This window comes from Erithacus rubecula (assembly GCF_903797595.1).
Source record: "Erithacus rubecula genome assembly, chromosome: 1".
NCBI lineage: Eukaryota > Metazoa > Chordata > Aves > Passeriformes > Muscicapidae > Erithacus > Erithacus rubecula.
In genome coordinates this window covers 9,780,710-9,804,449 of record NC_136658.1, presented here as the reverse complement: position 1 = coordinate 9,804,449, position 23,740 = coordinate 9,780,710, and the positions used below count along the sequence as shown (strand labels likewise).

The following is a 23,740-nucleotide window of genomic DNA, read 5'->3' as shown; positions in this document are numbered from 1 at the left end:
TTGGCTCAAAGGTCGTTTTTAGACACAGGGAAGCTCTGACTAGTTTGTTGCAGACAAGAACTCACTTCTCCTATGATATGTCCTACAAGGGAAAGATGTTTCATAACAGAAAGACATGGATTGCAGAACCTGTTGTTGTCTTACTATTTGCATACCATACCATATTATTTTCTAGGGAAAAATAATAGGCTATTTACAGACAAACCAGACAATCAACTCCAGACTGTCCAAATTAAAATAAACAACAATTACAAGCACTTATCCCTTTAAAAGGATTATTTAAAGTTTCTGGATTTCAGGGAATAAATTATATAGGAGAAGATGGAAGAAGGTTTTCAAATACTTGAAAGTATATTTGATATTTTTTATTATGTTAGTTTGGAATACTGAATGGAAGAGATGAAAGTTAATGTGTTGATTTATAGAAATCATTTGATCAGTCCTTGTGCGGGAAAACACAGTTGTTTCTCCCTCTGCCCATGCCTCCATTAGATTTTACTGAGCAAATTCATATTTGCTTAACATATCCCTGGGTAGCTCTTGCATGAATTGAGCCAGAAAAACCACTTAACTTTATAGGATGCTGAATCCTGGTATCAAAAGTCAATAGCGTATTTTCTCTTAGTAGCTTTGCATTTACTTTAAAAGCTTCCCTTCACCTGGAAATAAGGCCTGTCCATATCTTCACAAAGTAGGTGTTCCCTGACACTAATGCAGTGACTGACACTACTGAAAGTAATAGTCCCATTTCCTTTGCAGCCAGGAGCTCCTAAATCTGCTTTTCGTTATCAGTATAATGGGGTTGGATACATTTTTAAAAGGTGGTGCCTATTGATTACTTAATGGAAAAAGTTAGTGTAGAGAACTGCTGAAGTAGCCCTATTCAGTGCTCTCCAGTGCAGCAAGACCATTATCTAGAACAGTGGAAATCATCCTGTAACCCTTATTAATATTTAATAAGGATGAAGCAACACTGAAGAGCACTACCAAATAGCCCAAGGCTCCTGCACATGTAGGATATGAGGTTGTTTCAAGGGTCAAAAAAGAATAACTGATTTCCCTGTGCTCAAGCTGTTTATAGGTAAGACCAACACTAAATAATTTTTTTTCTCTTGTTCATTTAAAACTATTTCAACCACATCTGTACTTTAATATGCACTTATTCCTACTAGGCATATTGAAGTGTTGGAATGCAACAGAAAGGTCAGTGTATGTTTTGAGATTGCTGAGACAATTTTATACTTTCTCTTCCCAGTATTGCTGTGAATCCCAGGCTCCCTTCTCCCTCCTGCTCTGTGCTGCAGGGTACATTTGGCTGGGTTGACAAGCTAGTGAAAGGTGTTAATCCTGTCTAATAGAACCATAATCCTCAGGGCTATGTTTTTATATCATACTATTGAGATAACCCCTTGTCACAGGATGTTCTTCATCTACTTAATAGCAAAGCTCTTTATGGGAATTTTAGATAAAAATTAAATGTAGAATTCAAATTGTCTTTTTTAATTTCACAATGTAAAAAGAAACAAACACACCACAACGTTTAGACAACAGAGATTTTACAATCAATTAAGAGGACAGCTGTGATTTTTGTCTTTTTTTTTTTTTTTTTTTTCTCTGAGTGAATAGTAAATGTCATTATAGTTGTCCAAAAATATTCACAAATCTAGGTCAGTTTCTTCAAATAACCTCTGGCTGGAAGTATTTTTCAGGTTAGATGTGCCCAGAAATATAGAGGGGGAGAGAAGAGGATGTTATTATTCTTTTAAGCTGTGCTGCTTAGATTATGGACCCAAAATATAGGTAGTCTTTCCTTTTCCATCTGACTCTGCTCAGGCTCCCATTGCTATGTCCACATTCATTTTTTTGGGGAGGTGGCAGAGCTGGTTAATAATAAGTTTGGAGAAACAGGGAAATACATCAATGAGGGATTTCTCCTTAACTTCTCTGGAAGCAGGTCCATGCCAGCATTAGGCAGTGTGAAGGTTCCCAAACCATCCCTTTGCTCCTCCTCTTTCGTTGCCCAAAGGATGCTCCACATCTGTTGTTTCTGAGGATGTTCCACCTCTGCTGTTTCTGAGGCTGCCTCATGACAATTCTTGCCTGATGGAGAAGACTGGAACTCTGTCATAGTAAAGCTGGGAGCTCACAAGCCTTTTGAGGTTTGTGAAGTTCCTGGATTGACAGCAAAAGCAGGGAGATGCCAGGTGAAGAGTGCACAGCAGGGGCTTTAGAAACGTGGGGGAGATGAAAATATGACTCATGTGGTCAGGGTGGGGGAAGAAAGCAATGGAACAAGGAACTAGTTCAGCTGAGATCACATGGGCAAGGCAAAAGGATGAAAAAGTACAGGAAAATCTGAAGCCCAGTCTGAAGTCACTTATTAAATCAGACAGAATGTATTTATTTTGTGGTTTGCTATTTTAGTTTGGTGGTTTTTTTCTTCAGAGGGGATTTTGAATACTCAAAAGCAGATTGAGATTGCATTACCTCATATATAATAGTGAACCCTGCTCAAGAGCTCTCATACTGCATTAAAGACTTTCATTTAGCATGGAAAAGGGAAGTGCTTATAAAAACACGAGTTATTCTAGATTGAGCTGTGAGTATTGGTGAAGACATAAAAACAAGCCCTTAAAGACAGTGTAGAGTGGAGAGATGTCCAAATTCTGGCTGTTTCTGGAAGCAAACTCCCAACTTGTCATCAATGCCAATTTTATACATTTTGCCACCAAGGGCAGTGCAGTGTCAGGCAGCTCTGCCTGGTCATGTCTGACAGGTATTTCTGTATGACCCCTCTCCTCAAAATCTGCTGTGCTACTTCCCTCCTTTCCATGTCATCTATCCACATGCAGAAAGAGTAAAAACTAGAGGGAGGTCAGAGCAATCCATTCACTGTCTCTTAATGCACAGCTCAGGTGATGCAGCTTTGTTAAGCCAAGTAAAGCCGTGGCATGGCAGAAAATTGTACCCATTTATGTTTAAAAGCCAGAATTTCTCATTGAAAAATTGGGAAGAAAAGCATGAGGCCTGCCTGATTATTCTGTTACTTACTCCCTCTGCAATGTGTGCATTCTGGACAGGATGTGTTCATAATCCTCAGCAGTCCTTGCTCATTCCTGATGGTGAATAACCATAAATTGTCTCCCCAGCTGCAAAAATACATTGTATAAATTGCCACAATTTACACCACCAAAACCAAGACTATTGCTTGTATCATATTTATGAAAACACCTTTTGTAAACTCATAAAAAAGTCTTTCTTACCTGCAAATAATGCATGGTTATCTATATACAGAAATAATGTGAAACAGATGTAGAAGACCTCATAATCATATTCATTACCTTATTTAAAGGAGTATTGTTTCTCTTGCTTGTATTTTTCTACTTCTTCCTGTACAGTCACATTTTTTTCCTCTACAGTCACCTTGTATTTTGTTTCTGGCAGGATGTAGCAGTCCATGGTCCACTGATATGGGACACCAACAGGTGGCTTGAAAGTTTTATTTAAGTCTTAATTAAATTTAATTTGTTTGAGTCTGAATAGCAGAACAAAGCAAAACACCAGCAGTGAGTGAAGGTTTGTCTTTTCTTTTGCAGCGCACAAGCAGCTTTGGAAGCTTTGACCGTTTCAGGCATCACTCAATATCCAAGGCAGATGACTCAGCTGAGGTCTGTACAACACAAACTTTAAATTTCTGCAGCTCCCTTTCCCACTACAGTTATGCAAATAATTGGAAAGCCGTTGTGTAAATTTTACAGTGGTGAGAACTTTGCTTGTATACGTGCATCTGAGTGATTGAGACCTTGACAAAATATACAAGAGAATCACACCTGAACTTTGGCACTTTGATGTGAAAACAGAAATAATAAAAAAAAAATAAAAATCACTTCACACCAGTGCATGCCCAAAGTAACCAGCACTTTACAAGTAACCCACAGATGTCTCACTTTTGTTTTCAAGACCTCTGCAAAATTTCCTTCAATTCTTATTGATGTTAGGGACAATAAATAATGGGAAACAGCATTACCTACCATAAAACAGATTTTCTTTCTATCATTCATACATAGAGCATTGTGATGCAAACCAGTTTAGGTACACAGTTTCCAAGGAAAATGGCCATGACTGAATTTTGTCATGCTAACTTTGTTAGTGTCCTTAATATTTCCCAGTAATTCCTGCTTCAGTATGCTGCATTTTATTTTTATGGTGAGTTATTGCTTGCTTTTTGATTTCCAAACAGATATCTGAGCTGGAGACTATAAGTGACATTGGGGAAGCAGTACAAATCAAAGCAGCAAACAATGGAGGAAGTCTGAGTAAGAAGATGAGAGCCATTTCACTTACCATGAAGAAAAAGATGGGTAAAAAATACATCAAGGCACTCTCTGAGGAGATGGTAAGTACAGCCTAAGAGCCTTGTGTTTGTTGGAAATACATGTATAGCAAAAATATTATGTGCATTTTTTTCTGTTCATGTTTCAACTGTCCTCAGTTGTGACAAACCATAAAACCAGGGTAACAACACTAGCGGAATTTAGCCAGCTTTTGGTATGTAGCTGTTCTTTCATGTGGATTTTAATATACACAGAAATCAATAGTAAGGGCCCAAGAGAGTCATAAGAGTTTTACATCATTTAATTTTGCTTTTTCATCAAGGAACATTTGTATGAGCATGTGTGTACAAGCATAAAAAAACCCTCCTCATGTGGAGACAGGGGAGTATTGGTTGAACTCCATGATCAACCTGATGCTCAGTTTGTACAAAGAGCTTAATTAGAAGAATTTATCTCCCTATACAAGAATTATTTCTGAAGTCCACTTTGTAAAGGTCAGCCAGCATCCTAGAGAATTCCAACTCATATACCTTATCTCCTTTTACCTTATCTAATCTCAGTGAAACTATCTTTATTAAACATAAAAAACATAATCTTGCACATACTGCAAACCCTGTTTTCTCAGTACTTTTTATCAGTAAGTTCCAAAATTTAAAAACATAAGGAGAAAAACTTGTCACACTTTACAATCCTAAAAAATCTAGCTAGTCTGCATCCTAGCTCATGTGTCAATATCAAGTAAGGAAAATAAATGAGGAACCTCACAAGTAGAAAATAATTTTTGCAGGGTACCTTTAAATGGTTTTGGAGAACCAAGACAAGGATCCGTTTTTTTTTTTTGTTTTTTTTTTTTTTTTTCGTAAAATCCAACCCACAATCTTTATATTATATTTTTTTATTTCCTTTCTGCACATTTAAAGCAACAATTCTCATGACAGAAATTCAATGGATTATCTGGTTGGACACACATGTGGCATGATCTTCATTCCTGCAGGAGATGATGACAATCAATACCAGCCTCCTGATTAAACTGTTATGCTGCTGGCTGGTGTAACAAGCACAATTCTTATTGAAAACCAGTATAGTTCTTCATTTCAATGCTCTACCTGATATGAGTATGGGTCTCTGCTTCACACATCCATCTTTGCTTCATCATCTAATTGGTGAATAAGTAATTTTTCCCCAAATAAATTGTGCTAAAGGAAGTTTCAGTTGCACAGGGATATCACATGCACTGGCAACAGGATGAATTCTGCTGGAAAATCCCTCAGTTTGAAAGATCATCCCTCTTTCATTTATCTGTTACATTGGCTTCAACTTAACAAACTTGTTGTTTTGAACAGGTGTGATTTCTTGGTATAAACTCAAGGGGCCAATTCCACACACTGCTAGACTTTGTGAGAGCAACATGTGCCTGTTAATTCTGGAATGCACTGGGTTTGGAGGACAGGGTGAATGCTGGGCAGTGTGGTGAGCACAGTGCTAGAACACACCAGTGTGTGTGCAAGCTGTCCCCAGCCTGCCACCAAACAACCAGCATCTTCAGAAGTTCAGTGCAAAGCACAGCTTTAAAAAAGTTCAGTGTAAAACACAGCTGTGTCAGCCAGCTCCTCACCACCTGCTCTCAGAACTGAGCTTTACATTCCCTTCTCTGACAAGCAGGCAAAATCTTATCAGGCTGCCTACAAATTTCCCATTACAAGCTTTCAGCTCTGCCATGGTGTGTTGCAGTCTTTCTAGCTCAGCTGTTTGAGCAGGGGTGTGATGGAGTGAGAGGGGCAGAAAAAAGACAGGGAATTTTTCCAGGATCATAAAATACTGGGGGTGATTGTTGGTCATGGTAAGTACCAGCAATCAACTTCTAAAATGCCTTCTCTCTCAAAGGAGTTCTTAATAAAGTGCAATGATGAGCTAATCTCCAACAGTGCTTTAAAACAAAAAATAAATTTATTTAAAATACATTTCTTGGGGGTTAACATTTGATTTTTGTGTTAAAGAATGAAGAGGGAAAAGATGACAATGATCCTGGTGGTGGAACACACACTGAGAAGGTCTCCCTAAAAACCAGTGACTCTTTGGAAAGTCTCTACAGTCTGAACAGTGGCCAGAGCTCATCTAGTAAGTACAAGACACCTATACTTCTTATTCAGTCACTGGATCAATATAGTTATTGCTTGTCTGTGGAATCAGAGTTGCTGGTCAAAAATGTGATGGTAGAGAGCTCTTCATTCTGGCAGACAAAGTATAATTTGGTTAAATGGGTAGCAGGGTAGATATGCATCTATCCAGAAATAAATTGAGTGTTTTTAGGAGTGGAAATACTAACGGAAGAAAAAAAAAATAAAATAACATGAATTATAGGGCATATTGCTGGTATATATGCCATGAATTTTTGTGGGGTTATCACAGCCATAGTGCTGGATTTGCAATCACTGGGTGCAGCCACACAAGCATCCTGTCCTGCTGGCCTGGCTGTGAGTTCATCCTTTGCCCTGGAGATGGGAGGCAGACAAAGTCTCTCTGACATGGTGGGGGATGTGGGTCTGACCTGGCAGCTTTGGGGCACGGGGCAGGGAGACACAGCCCCCCTGAAACCCACTGAGAACCCTCCCCCATCAGGGCAGTCTCATTTGGAGGGCAGAGGAGTCTGATGAGAAATGTGTCTCAGCCCTCTCTGTGTTGCTCTGCTGTGGATATTTGCTGGGTGGCAGGCCACTGCTATCCCTGGTGACATTGCTGTGCCACCCTGAGCACAGCCTGGAGCTGCAGTCCAGACCATTTGCACTTAGTTAATCTGGCCCTGAGATGGAGCTGTGCACTTAAGCAATCACCTCAAACAAAACCATTTTTATGATCATTTTCTGTGATGTGATTTGTGAAAATCGTATATGGGAGTTTACTTCCAACACACTGCTGCTCTTATCTAAGAACATATTTGGATGGGATATTGCAGAGCTTGCTCAAATTTGCTTGAATTACTCTGCTGATATTTTATTGCTCAACTTGGATAAAATGACAGGCAGAAATGTTGATAAGATTAAAATTTCCCTCTGCAATGCAGGTTCCTTTGATGTTTCAGCTAGCTGTGGAATGAAATAAAATAACTTCTACAGCACTTGTTTTCACTTCTCTGAATAAACAGCAGAAGTTCAGCAGAATTATTTTCCTAAATTGCACTTTTAGGGTACATTTTATTAATCTGCAGAGGCAATATTTCAAAAAGTCTGTAAATAAAATGTGTGGTCTATTAGTATCATCACCAGAAAAAGATTACTTTAGGGAAGATATTAATGAAAGATCTCCTACCCATTTTCTTCTGTCTCTTGTAGCATGATTGTTATTGAATGTAGTTATCCTGCTGTCCTGGTTTGAAGGACAGGTGGCTGCCAATAAAGGCAGAAGCTTCTCTTTGAAATGGAGAATGTAAACCCCCTCCCTCCAAATTATTATAATTTGGGAATTAATGGGCTCTCAGGCAAAGATATGGGAATTAGGAATAAGAGTTCTTTACTAGAAAAATTAAAATAGAAATACAGTATTACAAAGAGCAATTCCAAAACACTGGCAGAGTCAGAATGCAACCTGACACCCTGTCAGTCAGGGTGTTGGTAGCAGTCCCATGAAATGGTGGCTGCATCCTCCTGCAGTGGCAGATGTGGTTCAGCTGGAGCAGTGCTCCTGTAGAAGGGTACAGCCTTCCTCCAGAAGTCCAGGAATGATGTAGAAAGGTCTGGCTTCTCCTCTGGAATCCAGTGGAAAGATGGTAACTTTTAGTCCAAAATCTCAGTTTTATCTAGGTAGGAAAGGCTTGGCTGCTCCCCCTGGCTGGAGCATCTCCCAATGGGATGATGTAATTTTATCAGTCATACAGTGGGACTCAATGGCCCATCAGCAGATGATATCTTCCTGGAAGGAGGATGGGTTGTGGAAAAGATAAAGATGATTCCCCATCTTGTCTTTAAGATGGCCCATTAGCAGATAGTATATGCCATGGAGATAAGGGTCACTGCCCCACCTGGTTTTAATAGATGGTGATGGAATACACATTTCTGGTCACATCAACCCAGCACACCCGGAATGTGCCAAACCCACACAGAATACGCTCTGTGTGGTGTTGAACGTTCCCTTTGGGTGGGATGTGTGGGCACTTGGTGCAGGGGTGTCTCAAGCTGTGTCTCTGCCAGGTGGGGTGACCAGCTGCTCGGATGGCACCAGCAACAGGGACAGCCTGCGCCTGGAGGACGAGGTGCCCTACACCGGCCCCTTCTGCGGCCGCGCCAAGGTGCACACCGACTTCACCCCCAGCCCCTACGACACCGACTCCCTCAAAATCAAGGTAACAGCCACCAGGACTCCTTCCTTCCCTCCAGCAATGCCAGGGGACCAGATTTTACATGCCAGTCATACATTTAGTAATGAATTTTTAACTGCCTAAGCATGTAAAATACTCTAAAATCAAGCTGATCTGGTTTCGCAGTGCTCGGTTTAGCTGCTAAAGTGCTGCTAAAAGATTTTTAAGGCACAGGTTCCAGGTAGTAACCTCTTCATGGTATCTCCCTAAATACCCCAGCTTTCCTCAGAGTAAAATACATATTGCTACCCATATACATTTTCTGGAGTAAGAAAGAGTACAGTCTCATAGGATGTGAAGTTGTCTCCTCAAGCTTTCACTATCACAACTGGGATATATTCAAATCTCAGTGGCACTCATTGCCTTTTGCCTTTTCATTAAACTTTTCTTTAAGGAAAACAGTTTGGCTTTCCATTAAACTTTTCTCTAAGCCTGTGTTTGAATGTTCTTCAGACATGGCAAGGGCTGTCTGGGCTGTGTGAGTGAGGATGAGAAGCAACAAACAGGGGCCCAGCTGAACATTACTAAAAAAACCCAGCCCTTCTTTTCTTCTTCACAGCTTCTTGTTTCTGCCAAGTCCTGTATCTCACACAAACTCCCTCTCCTCCTCTCTGGCCTACATGAGAACTGTTGCTCTTCTGGTACTTGCAGTCTTCATCACTTGCCCTCCACTTCCATCCACATCAAAGGCATTTCTTTTAATACAGTTTAACTGTTTTAACTATTTAACTGGTTATGAAATGGCAAATATCTCCTGCATCATACAGGTATCTTTTTTAGTCACTAGGGTGGTGTATTTTGGAATTATAAACTAATACTTAGGGTTGAAATTCCCCATACTTATCACACAAAATTTCAGTACCCTGAATCTGCATTCAAAGTGCATCTGCAGTTGGCTTGGAGCCACTGCCTAATCCTGACCTGCATCCACATCAATGCATGAGTTTGTAGAATAGCATGTGCCTATAGAGCTTTAAATAAATGTTTGTTTAATTTCCATTTCAAATGTGCTCACAGCTCTGAGCCCCATGTTCTAACTAAACCAGGTCACCAGCTCACAATCAATTTTGTACTTGGGTTTCTACCAAAACTAGGGTGACCACTTGACCTGCTGTTCCTTGACCAGACAGAAAAGATGTCAGTGTTGGAGCTGTGGACACATCTTAACAAACTGATTTTGATTTCTAACTTTGTAACACAATCCCAAACGAAGAAGAAATTTGTTGGATAACTCTTCAAAGGCTTTCAACATTTTTCTATGATATGTGCCAAGAATAGAGGGCTCATTTCTGAGGTCCTTGGGAGCGAGTTGTGTAGGGTATATGACTTTGTAAGAGCCTTTTTACTATGAGAATTACTCAGAATGACAATTTTCTTGAGCTGAGACCTTGGTTCCCACAGTGTGGCTTTGAACACCTTTACCAAAAAGCCCTCTTGATATAGCTGTGTTGTCACCCTTTTAAGCACTCATATTTGTTAAGGGAGTTAAATGTTCTTTATTGTCTTTGAGAAAAGTAGACAGTGTTTTTTACTGTAAAATGGGTAGGAGTCCACCTTTCACATAGGTCAGCTATGTGTTTTAGAAGACCCTTGAGAGGCTAGATAATAAGATTATTCTGTAAATGCTATGGCACATATTTTGAAAATAACCTTACAGTAATTTTTCGTTTTTTGCCAAAACTACACCCACTGCCCATGACAAAAGTTAATTGCTGAAGCAACCCTATCCCTTTTCAGGGACCAAGTAGAGCACAAAAACAGTGAGGGGGCTGCTTATGCTCACCTCTCTTTTGCAAAGGTTTGGAGATAAGGACTAGCTCCACTTTCTGTAATTATTTTCCTGGGATTTTATAAAAGCAAAAGCACTAAATCTAGGTAATTAAAAAAAGTTACTTCGCACTGACTCATGCTGGTTTTGGTCCATAGAGGAAAAGCTACATATAACAAAGCAGAGGTTTTTTATAAGCAGTGGTGTGCTTTTTTTTATTGTTGTAGAAAGGAGACATCATAGATATCATCTGCAAAACTCCCATGGGCATATGGACAGGCATGCTGAACAACAAAGTAGGAAATTTCAAGTTCATTTACGTGGATATTATCTTGGAAGAAGAAGCTGCACCCAGAAAGACAAACCCACACAGAGGAAGCAAAAGGACCAAGCCTAAAACATTGCAAGAGCTCCTGGAATGTGTCCACCTGCAGGTCAGCCAAGGCATTTCCCAGCTCTATTTGAAACGTTCCCGTTCTGTGCGCTCGGGTTTGAATGTCATTTACAGGCTGGAGGAGAAAGGCAGGTTTCAGCAGTTTTGATGTCAGCAAAGCAAAGCAAAGTAAAGCAAAGCAACCTCATGCCTCTCTTTTATCTGATGTGAGCAATGCCAAGATGATTTTTTGTATTTTCTTTTATATGCCTTTTATATAACTTCAATGTGTCCTCAGTATTCTTAGCATGCAAGATTGTATTTCCTTTAAAAAAAAGAAAAAGAAAGAAAAAGAAAGAATTTCTTTGTAATTCCTTAAGCCTGATAATTTAGCATAGCCCTAGTATTTTGTTAAGCCAGGAGACCAATAGCAGGAGGCCAGAAAACCCTACACTATCTTGGGAAACCAAGGTTCTCTCTAGAACATGTCCTGTAAACCAGAGATTTGGCCGATCCAGGGGGAATTCCATGGATGGGAGCATATCATACCAGTCATCCAGGCCTCCCATTGGGGCATCCTTGTTAGATATACTAATTTTTAAGGTCTATAAATTGAATATGGGATCTATCATGTGTGTGCATTGTGGCACATTCCACCTTGGTCAAGTGGCACACCATAAGGATCCTTATTAAAATATTGAGGTAAAAGCCCCTTATCACTTAACTGTGCCTGGCTCTCAATTTTTAAGACGTGGAAAGGCAACATGAGTGGCTTTCAGAACTGCATTTTACCTCATCATGTGGCTGGGCTAGGAGACTCCACTCAGAGAGGGACACTGGTGAGGTGTCAGGTCAGCCTGACTGCAGCTGTGTGCTCAAGGACAGATGTGTGGCTGTGGATATTTCAGGAGCAGGGCTGCAGCCTGACTCCAGTGCCAAAACTGAGAATTTGTGTTTCTGATTTCTTATGCTCTTTAGGGAACAATAGTGTTTTTGCACTATGCTCTCTCCCTCTCTGCAGCCCTAGATCTTGACTGAGTGTCAAAGTGTAATGAGGTCATGATTTACAAGTAACATTTTTAATAAGGGTAATTGCTTTGCTGCTGATGCAAACACTCCTTTCCCTGGAGCATGCACAGAGTTCTGTACTGAGTCAACACACAGCTCAAGAGGGACCTTGTGTGACACAGCAGGGCCCAGGGCTCCCTCTGCTTCTCCCCTTGCTTGTATCCAGAGTTTCCTCCTATGAAAAGGCAGAGCACTTCTTTCCTCAGAGGCTCTCCTGGCCTCAGCATGGGAGACACTCATGGAGTGACCCACAACAGTCCAGACACTCAGCAGATTAAACAGTTTCTGGAAGAGCTCTGTCCTGGTCCTGCTTGCTGCTGGACTGTGCTGTAGAGCTCAGGCACAGATGCTGCCATGGCCAGGAGGGTCCCAGGCATCTCTGCCTCTGCTCCCTCTTGCTCTCCACCTCTGCCAAAGGTAAATCAACTGGACTGGAGCCCATTTCAACCTGGCCAAAAAGAAAAAGTGAAATTGTGCCTATTCATCCACTGAACATAGTGCTTGTTTCCATGAGAGGATTTCCTTGTTTCCTTTCGTAGGAATATGCCTCAAGCCTCCTGCTGAATGGCTATGAGACTCTAGAGGACTTAAAGGATCTACAGGAAAGCCACCTTATTGAATTAAATATTTCGGACCCAGAAGACAGGGCAAGATTGTTATCAGTCATTGAAAATCTACAAGACTGTGACAGTAAGTGTTTAAGATTTGTTAAGAGTATATGCACTAGGATCTTAAGCAAAAGAATTAGTTCAAACAGCTCTAGTAAAGAATTTTCTTTCATTTTTTAAGCAACATTCTGAAGATAATTACAATTTTTTTTCTTCCCTCACTTCATCGCACACTTAAATCCTTATCCAAATTAGCTTTTTATTTTTTTTGTAAGAAAGTATTGTTAAAAAAAAAACAAACAAAAACCAACCAAACAAAAAAACCAAAAACCACTAATAGCTTATTTTCATTCTTCTCTCAAAATTAATCTAACCTGTGTTTCTGGTGAGCTTCCAAGAGTTGAACATATGGGGTGTGTATATGCACATATCTTGATCACCATTTTGTTTTCTTTACTATTTCCTTTTGTGAGGACTGGAAAAGCTAGGATATGGAACAGGAAAACTTTTCTCATGATATTTTAATGATATTTCCAGTCTGACTTCGAATTGTAAATAATTTATATCAATTTTCTAGAAACTACAGATAAGCATCTACTTAATTAGGCACTCAGCCAAAACAGGAGGGGTTTTTATCGTCATTAATATTTGTGCATACTCCCCCTATGCTGAACAGTCATGTAATCAAATGTGCACTTCCAATTGAGAAGCATGGAAAAGAGAGAGAAGGATAAACAATGCCTTCCTGGGGTAGTTTAATATCAATTTTTGTCAGACATCCACTTATTATCTCCTCAGTAGGTAGGCAGTTTTCCATTTTTTTGCTGAATGGGCTTTTTTTGGAACTCCATTTGTACATTAAGTTGTTCCTGTTCTTATTCAGATTCCAGAGAAAGGCTCTTGCAGACATGCTGGAGTGGCATTGGAAAGGTTCTCTTTGCCCTCCAGGTTCAAAAGATCTTTCTGGTCCATAGCTTTGTGAGAATACAGGTTTGAAAAGCACTCTTGAAGGGCTGTCTATGTAGAAGCAATAACTGAAAAAGCGAATCCAGAAAAAAAAGGGTTACATTTTGCAGTTTTATCACAGGGATCTGCCAGGAAGTCACCTGAAAACGTATATACTGAGTAAAGTGTGTTTTTTGTGGTAACCAGCTTGTTGCACTTTCTGCACCTTTTACTGTGAATGTTTTTACACCAGAAAAATAGTAAAGAAAAATGTTAGATTGTAATTTTGCAGTTTTGCATCATTGTGAAAGCCAAAACTGAAACATAATGGTTTCTAACAGACCACACAAGCGCCAGACTATTCTGTAGTGGCGACAGTGTGGTTTGCTGTTCGTGTTTGCTGGGTGACAAAAAGCAGAGCAAGTAGCTTTTGAAAATGAAGGTGTTGTAACATTTGACGTTCTACATGCACCTGTGCAAGAACCAAACCTAACAACAAGGTCCTTACATATACTGAAAATTAATATATTCACCTTTATTATCCAAATTGGAATCTTCCTACATTGGCAGCACAGGATTAAGTCACTTCTCCAGGCAAAATAGTGTCCCTGATGTTATCTGCATGGTAGTCTAATAGTTCAAATTATTGTAACAGCTCTGGGAATAATAACATTAAATCTTATAAAGTGGTCCATGCTTCAGGATCAGTGACAATAATGTAGTCTTATTTCAAGAGATGAAACGAACATTTGTTTCGTGTGCACTTTAGATAGGCATAGAAAATCTTGCCAGTATTCAAATTCAATAAGATAATTTTCCCAGAATTTATGAATGCTCACAGGGACCAAAACCACAACAGCATTTTGTGTCATGCCAGCTATAAACATTCATAAGTCTAGTTAAATTCTGTAAGACTCGTGTATATTTTAAGGTGACCCAGGAGTAAATACTGTCCTAGTTTGATTCTTGAATCTTGCCATTTCTGGTTACAAAGGGATCAGAGCATTTGAGTGGTGGGGACAGAACTGAACAACCTGTTCCAGAAAGGAGGATACTAAAGACCAAAATGGATAGAAGCTATCTGTTAAGTTGTTATAACAAAAGACAGGGAGTCAAGATGATCTTGGGGATAAGCTCCACATGAGTCTGACATTGTACGAATCATTTGACCTCTTTGTCCTTCTGTCAATCAGATTGGAAAATTGGGTTGAAAGAGCTGGGTCCTACTGTGAAAGTGAATTCTGCATCTGGACTGAACTTTCCTGCATAATTTTTTTTTTTCCTAAATGGGCATGTCTCAGTCTGGCATAAATGATTTTTTAATTAAAATTGATTTTATGCATTGCTTAGAAGTGAGCTGCATAATTACCCACAGCTACAATGTAATCTGTTTACTGGCCAAGAGAATTCTAGATAGAATTTCAGCACTTTCCAGGTAAAAAGTTCACTTTAAAAAAATGAGCTTTCTGAAAAAATAAGCTAAGGCCATAGACTGTGTTTACTGTTCTAGGCCCATCTTTCTCACAGAGCTTGGAAGACTTCCATGTCTCTGCATTCCATTCATGCTTTCATGAAGCACGTGTTTGAATAATGGATGGAGAGTCAGGTATGGCCCAGAGTTGAAATACAAGGGTTTCTGAATTTTTGTGACACTGCTATTACTCAGAACAGCCAAGTGTGCTGGAACATAGCTTCATTTTACTAGACCCTCCTATAAATGCAGTAAAACAAGATTTCATATTTCTTTCATGTGAAATCTGATCTTGTGAGATGTCCAGAGGTTTTTACAAGGCTTTTAATTTCTTTGTCATTCCTTGGCTTTTTCGTGACATTTATTGTATGTTATACTAAGTAATTTCTTCATGACACATACTTGTGTATAACTCATTTTGCAGAATAAACATTTATGGAGTTTTCTAACCAAAAGACCTACAGAAGTAGTTTCCACATTATATACTGCTTAAAGCCATGCAAAATATAGGATTTTTGGCAGTGACATTTTTTAATCCTACATTTGATTTAGACCTGAATGAATTTGAAAGAATAAATTTAACCCATCTCATACAATGAATTTTAAAAAGTAAGTTTTATTTAGCAAATGCTACCACACAGTGTTTTTAAGCAGATTTTTCTTTCTATTACTGCACTCTCTTCTTTCTCCCTTTCCTGGGAGTCCAGGCCCAAAATCATCATCTTCATGTAGTTCATGTAGCAACACTATTGTAGAACTGCAAGGATTTTTAAGCTCCTCATGACCTCCCTCTCCTTCTCAGACATCTTTTTAGATTTTCTATAAGTTGGTCAGACCTATATATTTGAGGCAAAAATCTTGGTTTCCATGAATTCATGGCTGTGAGAAAAAAAAAAATAAAGTTTTTTCATAAACTATTTCTTAATAGCTTTCCATTCTTCTCCCAGATGGCTTCTAGACAGGAGATGGATGTCTGTGCTTTTGTAGGATGCTATTTTTAAAGTGAAGCAGTTGCTGGATGGTTAATGAATAAAGTAATAAAAGAAGTTTGGAACTTCTTTTCTTGACCTCTTCCCAGGACACATGTTTGTGTGTGTGCAAAATAGGCTCGATTCTCTTCCCAGATAGATGATTTTAATCAAGAGGTTCATCCCTGAAATCCACTAGGTTACACTAATCCAAAGTTATTCTCAGCTAAAAAAAAATTAGACTTCATTGTGCATACAGTTAATTTTATGGAAAAAATTCACCAAAAGGTGAATATGTACAATTAGAAGGTTAATATTTTACATTTATCTCCCCAAATCAATTTCCTTACCTTACTTTTCATATATAAGTGCAGATCATACTTTAAATTCCACTACTAATACCAAATAAGGTTTATTCTTTATTTATTGTTCTTTGACAGCAAGATAGGAGATAGACAAGGACATGACTTTCAGTTCTCAGTCACATTCTTTATGTGAGGATCAGGCACCAAGAGTTTCATTTTACACTGGGCAGTCCTTTCAATACATGGGATCACACAATATCTTGTCAAGGTCAAATAGTGCTCAAATACAATCTCCCCTTTTGTACTGTGGTACAACTCATTGGCCTAAACACAATATTGCCAGATTTCCAGGAAGCTTATCCTTGCATGGATATTAGTATTTTTCACCTTTTTATTTTTCAGGCACATCTGCTTGCTTTCACATTTTAGATTAGAAAAGAAGCTTCTCATTTCTGTTCTCACCACAAGTTCTCACATCAGTTCAATATCTTTTCCCTCCCACAAAAGCTATGCCACTGATTTCAGTGAATGCAATATTATAAGCTGTGTATCTGTAAATATCCACAAATATTTATTTTTTTGAATGCCCAAAATATTGCACTTCAGGTTTCTCTGCATCTTTCCCAAGAATTACCACCCTTTACTGCTCCAAAATGATCCTTTCTGAGTTTGAATCTTTGTGAGTTCTCATTTCATTTTCACACTTAGATGGTATTACTGGTGCAGGTGATACATGTCCTATGTACATACACAGGTCTGGTTTCATCCTCCAAAACTCACTTTGTTCCATGGGGCCCAGCAGCAGGGCAAGGAGCAATGGCCATAAATTAAAATACAACAAGTTTCACCTCAACATGAAGAACTTCTTTGCAATGAGGGTGGCAGAGCACTGCAGCAGCTGCCCAGGGAGGGTGCAGAGTCTCCTTTTCTGGAGACATTCCAAACCCACCTGGACACATTCCTGTGCACCTGCTCCAGGTGACCCTGCCTGGTCAGGATGCTCCCCAGAGGTCTGTTCCAAGTATGCTGTGACTCTGTGATTTTGAGTCTTTAGTTATTGAAGGTTCTGCTCAGTACCAGGAGTCAAACTCTCAGAGAGCACACTCATGAAGTTTGGCTTGCTCTCATGTGACCTTTCTGTCCAAGACAAAATCCAAGCCTCCTGACACTCATCTGGTTTAAACTGACACAACTGCACAGAAGTCAGAGTGACCTCTGAGCATTCTTGAGTTGAATTCCCTTAAACCCAAGCCTAAAGTGCTTCCCTAATCAGGACTTTAACCTCATTAGGAAGGGAAAAAGCGCTGGTGAAGGAAAAAAGAAATCTATCCTTGCACGTGTCATGCACATCTAAGTCATTGAATAACAAAAAACTCATTTTAAAGGTCTAAATAGTGAGGAAGATAAGGGATGCATCACACATCTCTTACCAAGGCTAAAGGCCTCATATTTTTTTTCAGAAGTCTGAATATAATCCTACTGTCTAAAAGAGTACTGGAATATATGTGTCAAAATGATGCATATCTTGGGCTCTTCTGGCCATATCATAGACAACAGTGACTGAGAGCCATTTATCTTATGTGAAACTGCTTTACTGTAGAAAAATGATAGGACTTCCATTTGTTGATAAGATAGTTATTTCTGATGATTCCGCAACATCTAACGGCAGTTTAATTTTATCAATTCCTGTTTTCTGTGCAACGTGCCTTTCTTCTGATGTCCAAAAGATTAAGGCAGCAAACCTACCTTTTCTAATGTAGAACTTGAGGGTGTACATGTTAGAGAAATGACTTAAGTAAAGCAGGGTAGAAGAGTCAAAAGCTTAAAAAAATAAAAAAAAAAAAGAAAAAAGGAAAAAGAGCAAAAGTTGCTTTGCTCTTCTCATGCAGCAGCTTCTAAAATTGCATGTTATGTATTTTTATAATACTCAGCATCCTGTTCAAGTGGTTTAGTAGTTACTGCATAATATTTTTGACTGTTTTAAAGAGAAAAAAAAGGCACCAAAGTTTGCTTTCAGACTTTTCTTCACAAAAATGGAGGGGGAGGGATGTTGTTCCAACTTTTTTGTGCTTAGAATGAAAAATAGAAAACATAACATTTTTACTGTCTCAAACAAATGAATATTTTTTATTTTCAGTTTTTCATGTAAGAAAATATGACTGTTTTTGCAAGAAGTTATACATATACCTATGTGTTCTAATAGGAATTTATTATTTTCCTAACTGACCTCAATTCAGATTTAAAAAAAAAGAGAAGGAGAGAGAGAGAGAAATCTCAGCTCTAGGCTTGTCTGTGCATTTTTGCCTGAAACACACTAGGGAGATTGATAAAAAAATAAATTAGGATCTGTTGTTCACATAGGAACTGCTCAGATTATCTAGACAACCAGTTACAAGGCACTAATACAGTGACTGAGACCACATTTTCCTTTTAATCCACTGGTTACTCAGTCTTCTTTCCATTGTAAAACAAGCAAAGTGGATGGAGGCTCCTCTCTGACCTTGAAAATGTAAACAGGATTAACACTTTTGAGGTCAGTGCCTGCCAGGGCAGCAGATGATGCTGGAGCAGCAGATGAAAAGGCAGCAAGCAGCACTAGGCAGCCGGGATTAGGGGGAGGCAGCAGGGCAGGAGGGCTCCCAGGGCTGCAGGCACTTGGTTCCCTTTGCCCTGGTGGGATGTGCTGCAGGAGCTGGAACACTCTCAGGACAAGGCTTTGCAGTCATTTGTGCTGAGCTGCTTCTGTCGCTGCCAGCAGCAGTGGGAATACCTTCACCCGTGTGATGCCTTTGTAATTCCTTCCTGACTTCAATCAGAAATCAATTGGAACCCTACATGATCAAATATTTTCCCTGCAAAGAGAAAGATAACATTTGACATGACAAACTGTGTTCTGTAAAGTGAGAAGGAGATCAAACAGTTACAGATATCAATTAAATCTGCTGCAACGTGTACTCTTTCACACAAGTGCAATTAACCATTAATTTATTTGGGAACAAGATGGAACTTTTATTCCTTGGAAAATATTTAAAGTGATTTTTTTTTATTATTATTATTCTAAACACATCTGGCTAGGCCTATACGCTCAGACTTTATTGAAAACATAACTAAGCTGAGACTTTGGATTCCTTAAAAAATCAGCTTAGTTTTTCAATTTATTAGGCAACTGGAAGTTAGAAGATATTAAGCAGATTTAATCAGGCCAAACAAATTGACAAGACTTCCATCAAGACCTCAAAATGTTTCTCAATAAATCCCAATGCTTTGTGAAATAAGCTTGTTGAAATCTCACACAATGAAAAAGGTCTCCAAATAAACTCTCCCAGTGTTCCATTTCACTCTAAAAGAGTGAAAAAATTTAAATCTTTCATTTCTGATTTATTCTGTGTTATTCAATACAAGATAGAAAAAAAAATCTAATTTACAGTATTTCCCATTGTACCAAATAGTATAATTTCCAACAATTGAAATAAAAGTCAGTATGGGTGTTCTTCAAGGAAATTTTAAAATTCTAGGAACTAAAACAGGTTTAGACTTTGACACAGCATTAAATCCTTCATATCTTTGAACTTCCATTCTGCCTGAACTTAAATTGAGACTGTTTAAATATGACTAAAGATCCAGAGCTGACTGTTCAACCAAGGAGTAACAAATCAAGTGGAAGAAGGGAACTTTCTTTGCAAAAGCAAAAAGGTACCATTTTTCTGAAGGGCCAAAAATCTGGAGTAAAACCATCTGTTTCCTCTGAGATGTGTTCCCTATACTCTTGAAACAAAACTACAGCTACAGGAGGTTGATAGCAGCACAAGAAAAAAAAGTAGGAAATGGAAAGATTTGTATTTAGTAGTTTACTTTCTTAAGAAATTCACTGTGAGTAAACATGTACTTCATAGCCAGAGAACAGGAAGAGGAAATTTAAAACCAGTACATATAAGAGTCACTATATATATGTATGTCTTCTCTTGTTGAGCTTTTCTTGAGAGGTCTGTTGATACTGCCACTGAGTTCCAGATTTTTGAATTTGAACAGATTAGTCATACAGCAGCTAAACAAGGGCAAATTATTTGCAAGATAATTTGCTTCTACTTAGTTTTGGAACAGCGTTCAAAAACCATACAGCAGAAATTAGGCATCTTAGCTTCCTCTGAGGTTTCTGAGTTTTGGAAAATAACCTTCTGGATATGAAGCTAAGCTTAGGAAGTTTCCATCAGCCACCCACTCTGCTGAAAAGCTCGGTTACCACGTCTTTGTGCTGAGCTCTTCTGAAGGCCAGCACGTTCTCTCTCCCTGCAGAGAGCACATCAGGTGGTGGGGGCTGCACTCAAAAGACACAGATCTGCAGTGCAGTGTGTTATAAACAAGGCACAGCAGGCTCTGTGGCTAATTCAGCATCCCACTCTGCAACACACGAGCATGGGATGGGGAAAGGGTCCATCCCTGCAGTGACCACACCTGGGACTGGTGCTCTGTGCACTGAAGAGCCTCAGCACAAAGGATCAGGCCAAAGCCTCCAGCATTCACCTCTGAGAAACATCCAGAAGGGAAAAGACCAACCTCAATGTCAACTCAGATGTTGCTGCCCTCGTGTAATCATACTTTTAATTCTCTGATGCTGAGGTTTCTGTTTCTGATGGACAAAAGATATCGATATGGTCATGTGTAGATTAACAGTTCTGTTTCCAAAGCTCTTCCAGAGCACTCATGCTGCTATCTCAGCTCTTCCCCAAGGTACTTGTATTGACAGTTTTTTCTTTCTTTTTCTGTTCTTTCTAGCTGAAGAACAGCAGAAAAGTGAGGGTGGTCAGGAGACGCAGAACTTAAGCCCTCACCAGAGTTTTGACAAATCACAGTTAAATGACTGTCCAAGAGATTCTGGCTGTTACATCTCATCAGAAAATTCAGATAATGGTAAAGAAGAAGCAGACTCAGAAGCCCTGTCTGACATGATGCAGTCAATAACAATCAGTGAGTCAAACTGATTTGGTCCTGCTGCTTTCCTGCAGATTTTCAGAAAAGACAATCACATTTGCCAGTGTGATGGCACAGAAGCAGAACACAAAATGTTCTCAACACTGAAAATCTACTTTTTTCTGATTTATGATGCTGTAAACTGTTTCATATGTGCACACTTGATAGTTAAATGTTAGTTGATAATAATGTTTTTCTTTTCATGTTTTTCTTTTCAATGAATCTACAGGTGTTTCCCTGTAGAAAAGTTTATACAGAAGTATTTATAAATATTTGTACAGCGAATGCATTTTCTATAATAACAGAGAATTTTTTAGGCAGTGGTTCATAATCTGGAGATGTTCATTTATGGAACTGTCCAAAATGTAAATATTGTACATATTTATTTTGAAAATACATGGATTAATTACATTGTCTCTATTTTCAGCTGTGTTTTGCTGATTTGTGTACAGAATGTATTTTCACTGATATATCATCATCATAAAAAGGTGGATACAGTCACACCCTACTTTGGAAAGCACCAAGCCAATTCTCACTAATATTAAAGACGTTACCACTTTTCTCCAAAATGAGCTCTAAAGTAGGCTGTCATTTCCTGTACTTTTTCCTGGAGGCATAAGAGAACTGTAGGGTGAGTCTGAATTTAGCTCTCTGTGATCCTTGTCCTGTGGAAGAACAGAGCCATTCAAATGGCTTGTGCAGTGACAATTTTTTTATGGTTCTTTTCACACCTGTTCTCATTTGTCCCAAGCATTATACAGAGAATTCAAACTTGGAGGAAAAAACCCATCAGGATCAATGCTATATTTTATGATAACGTTTTGTGAAGATGTTGCCTTTTGTGTGTGGTGTGAAGTTTGTTAATAGAGTATTTGTTTGTGTATAAAACTCAGAAGTTAACATGGTTATTGTACATGGTTGTCTTTTATAATGAGATTTTATTGTCTTTTCCCAATATATTTCACACTGGCATACACATTTTCACTGCCTGTCTTCTTTTAGAGTACTTCTTTCAATAATAAACAGAATCATGTGTTTAAGCTCTTTAAAAATACTTGATTTTTAATGTGGTCATTGCATTTCAAAGACTACTCTCTTCTAAGACTAACTCAGTAAATAGTAATTCCACTGAGCATTTTTAGCATGCATAAGAATCGGTGTATCAAATCAACAGAGAGACTTTTTGCTCAGTCATTAGTCACACAGTTTTCACACAATTTAAGGCATTTTGCATTTATGTTAAAAAGTTTCCACATGTTGCTGACAGCTTGAAAGAAAATCACCTTCAGAAGAGATGAAACACAAAATGTTCCACTCCAAAAAGAGTATTTCTGAAGAAGCTATGAACAATGGAAAACTTTTCTCCCTTTCTTTTTTCTCTTCCCCAACGTTGTGTTTTCTGTACTTTTCATGACTTCTCAAAAACCTACTGCTGTAGTACTCCTAATACACAAATCTCCTTTGAAGGCTGTAATATAAAAATTGCAATTTTAGAAAATTGCATTAACAAGATTTTAAAGATTTGGAGTAAATAAACTCTGCTTAGAAAAAATACACCAGAAAAAGAGCTACTATAATTTGTTTCTGGTTTTAACTTACTTTTCATGCCAGCAAAAAATCTCACTGTTTAGCAGCAATGACCCCATATTGCCAGGTGTGGTGGGGATGCAGAACCCTTGGTGGGATGATGTGAGAGCTTGTATCAGGAAGCTTTATTTGTTTCTTAATGCTTTTCCAGCCAGAACTGTATCATGACATGCAGTACTGACATTACTTAATATGACTTAACTTCTGAAATAATGGGTTTGAATTGGATTCTGTCATCTCCTCATTCTAGAGAAGGACTAAATTCAGCTTGAATTCCTCTCAGAGGGGCTTATCTTTTGGCTTTTGTGGCAGAGGCACTGAGTCTTCAGGTTCTGAAGACATCCACAAAATTGCTGAACCTGTAAAAGTATGTTAAGGTGAGCTTAAACATGATTGTGACTGTCTAGAAGTAGCTCAGTTAGCTGCGTCAAGGACTAACAACCACAGAGACCAGAGTTGTGCCCTGGTATAAATACTTTGAGAAATGTTAATTTGCACAGGTTTGCAAATGAAAATAGGCTTCCCTAGCCAGTTGCAGTGAGACAGGCAAAGCTTTCAACAGAGCAAAATACCCAACAGCTGCTATATTTTACAGGAATTAAACTCTGCCTATTGGGCTGACAGCAAGGGGATACAGGTATAAGGTTAAGTGGTTGGGGACAAAGAGCATGAGTTATAACCACTCTGATCTGTAATCAGTAAGGCTTTGTCCAAAGGGCTTCTTAGAAAAATATGTCAACTGAAAGCTTGCTTGAGACTTTTGTAGCTTCCTGCGAAGGCAGAGCAGATTAGATCTCAAACTTGAGACACTTCCTCTCTCTCACACTGTTCTGAGAAAAAGAATGAGGAAATTTTGTGCCACAAAGAAAAAAAAAATATGTTTCTTACAAGAAGCAGACCCAACTTTCTTTCCCCCCTTGGTGGTCTCATTAATCACATTGATCATGAATTAAACTGTTTGGAATAGAAGAAGCATTTCTCCAACTGGTTTAAG

General features: G+C 38.8%; 1 protein-coding gene across 2 annotated transcripts in view; it reads left to right on the top strand.

The window, feature by feature from the left end:
* The window catches only part of LOC306810328 (SAM domain-containing protein SAMSN-1-like), a 35,234-nt gene extending 12,520 nt beyond the window's left edge, over positions 1-22,714 (top strand). The window contains exons 2-8 of one of the 2 annotated variants that reach the window (XM_079322793.1): positions 3,597-3,668; positions 4,241-4,396; positions 6,332-6,452; positions 8,519-8,670; positions 10,681-10,887; positions 12,434-12,584; positions 20,965-22,710. In XM_079322793.1, coding sequence (XP_079178919.1) covers positions 3,597-3,668; positions 4,241-4,396; positions 6,332-6,452; positions 8,519-8,670; positions 10,681-10,887; positions 12,434-12,584; positions 20,965-21,170 — 1,065 coding nt within the window. In that variant the 3' untranslated portion in view covers positions 21,171-22,710. Of the gene's footprint in view, positions 1-3,596; positions 3,669-4,240; positions 4,397-6,331; positions 6,453-8,518; positions 8,671-10,680; positions 10,888-12,433; positions 12,585-20,964 lie in introns of both variants that reach the window. The other variant, XM_079322794.1, reaches the window with a different exon arrangement.
* Positions 22,715-23,740: the final 1,026 nt, after the last annotated feature.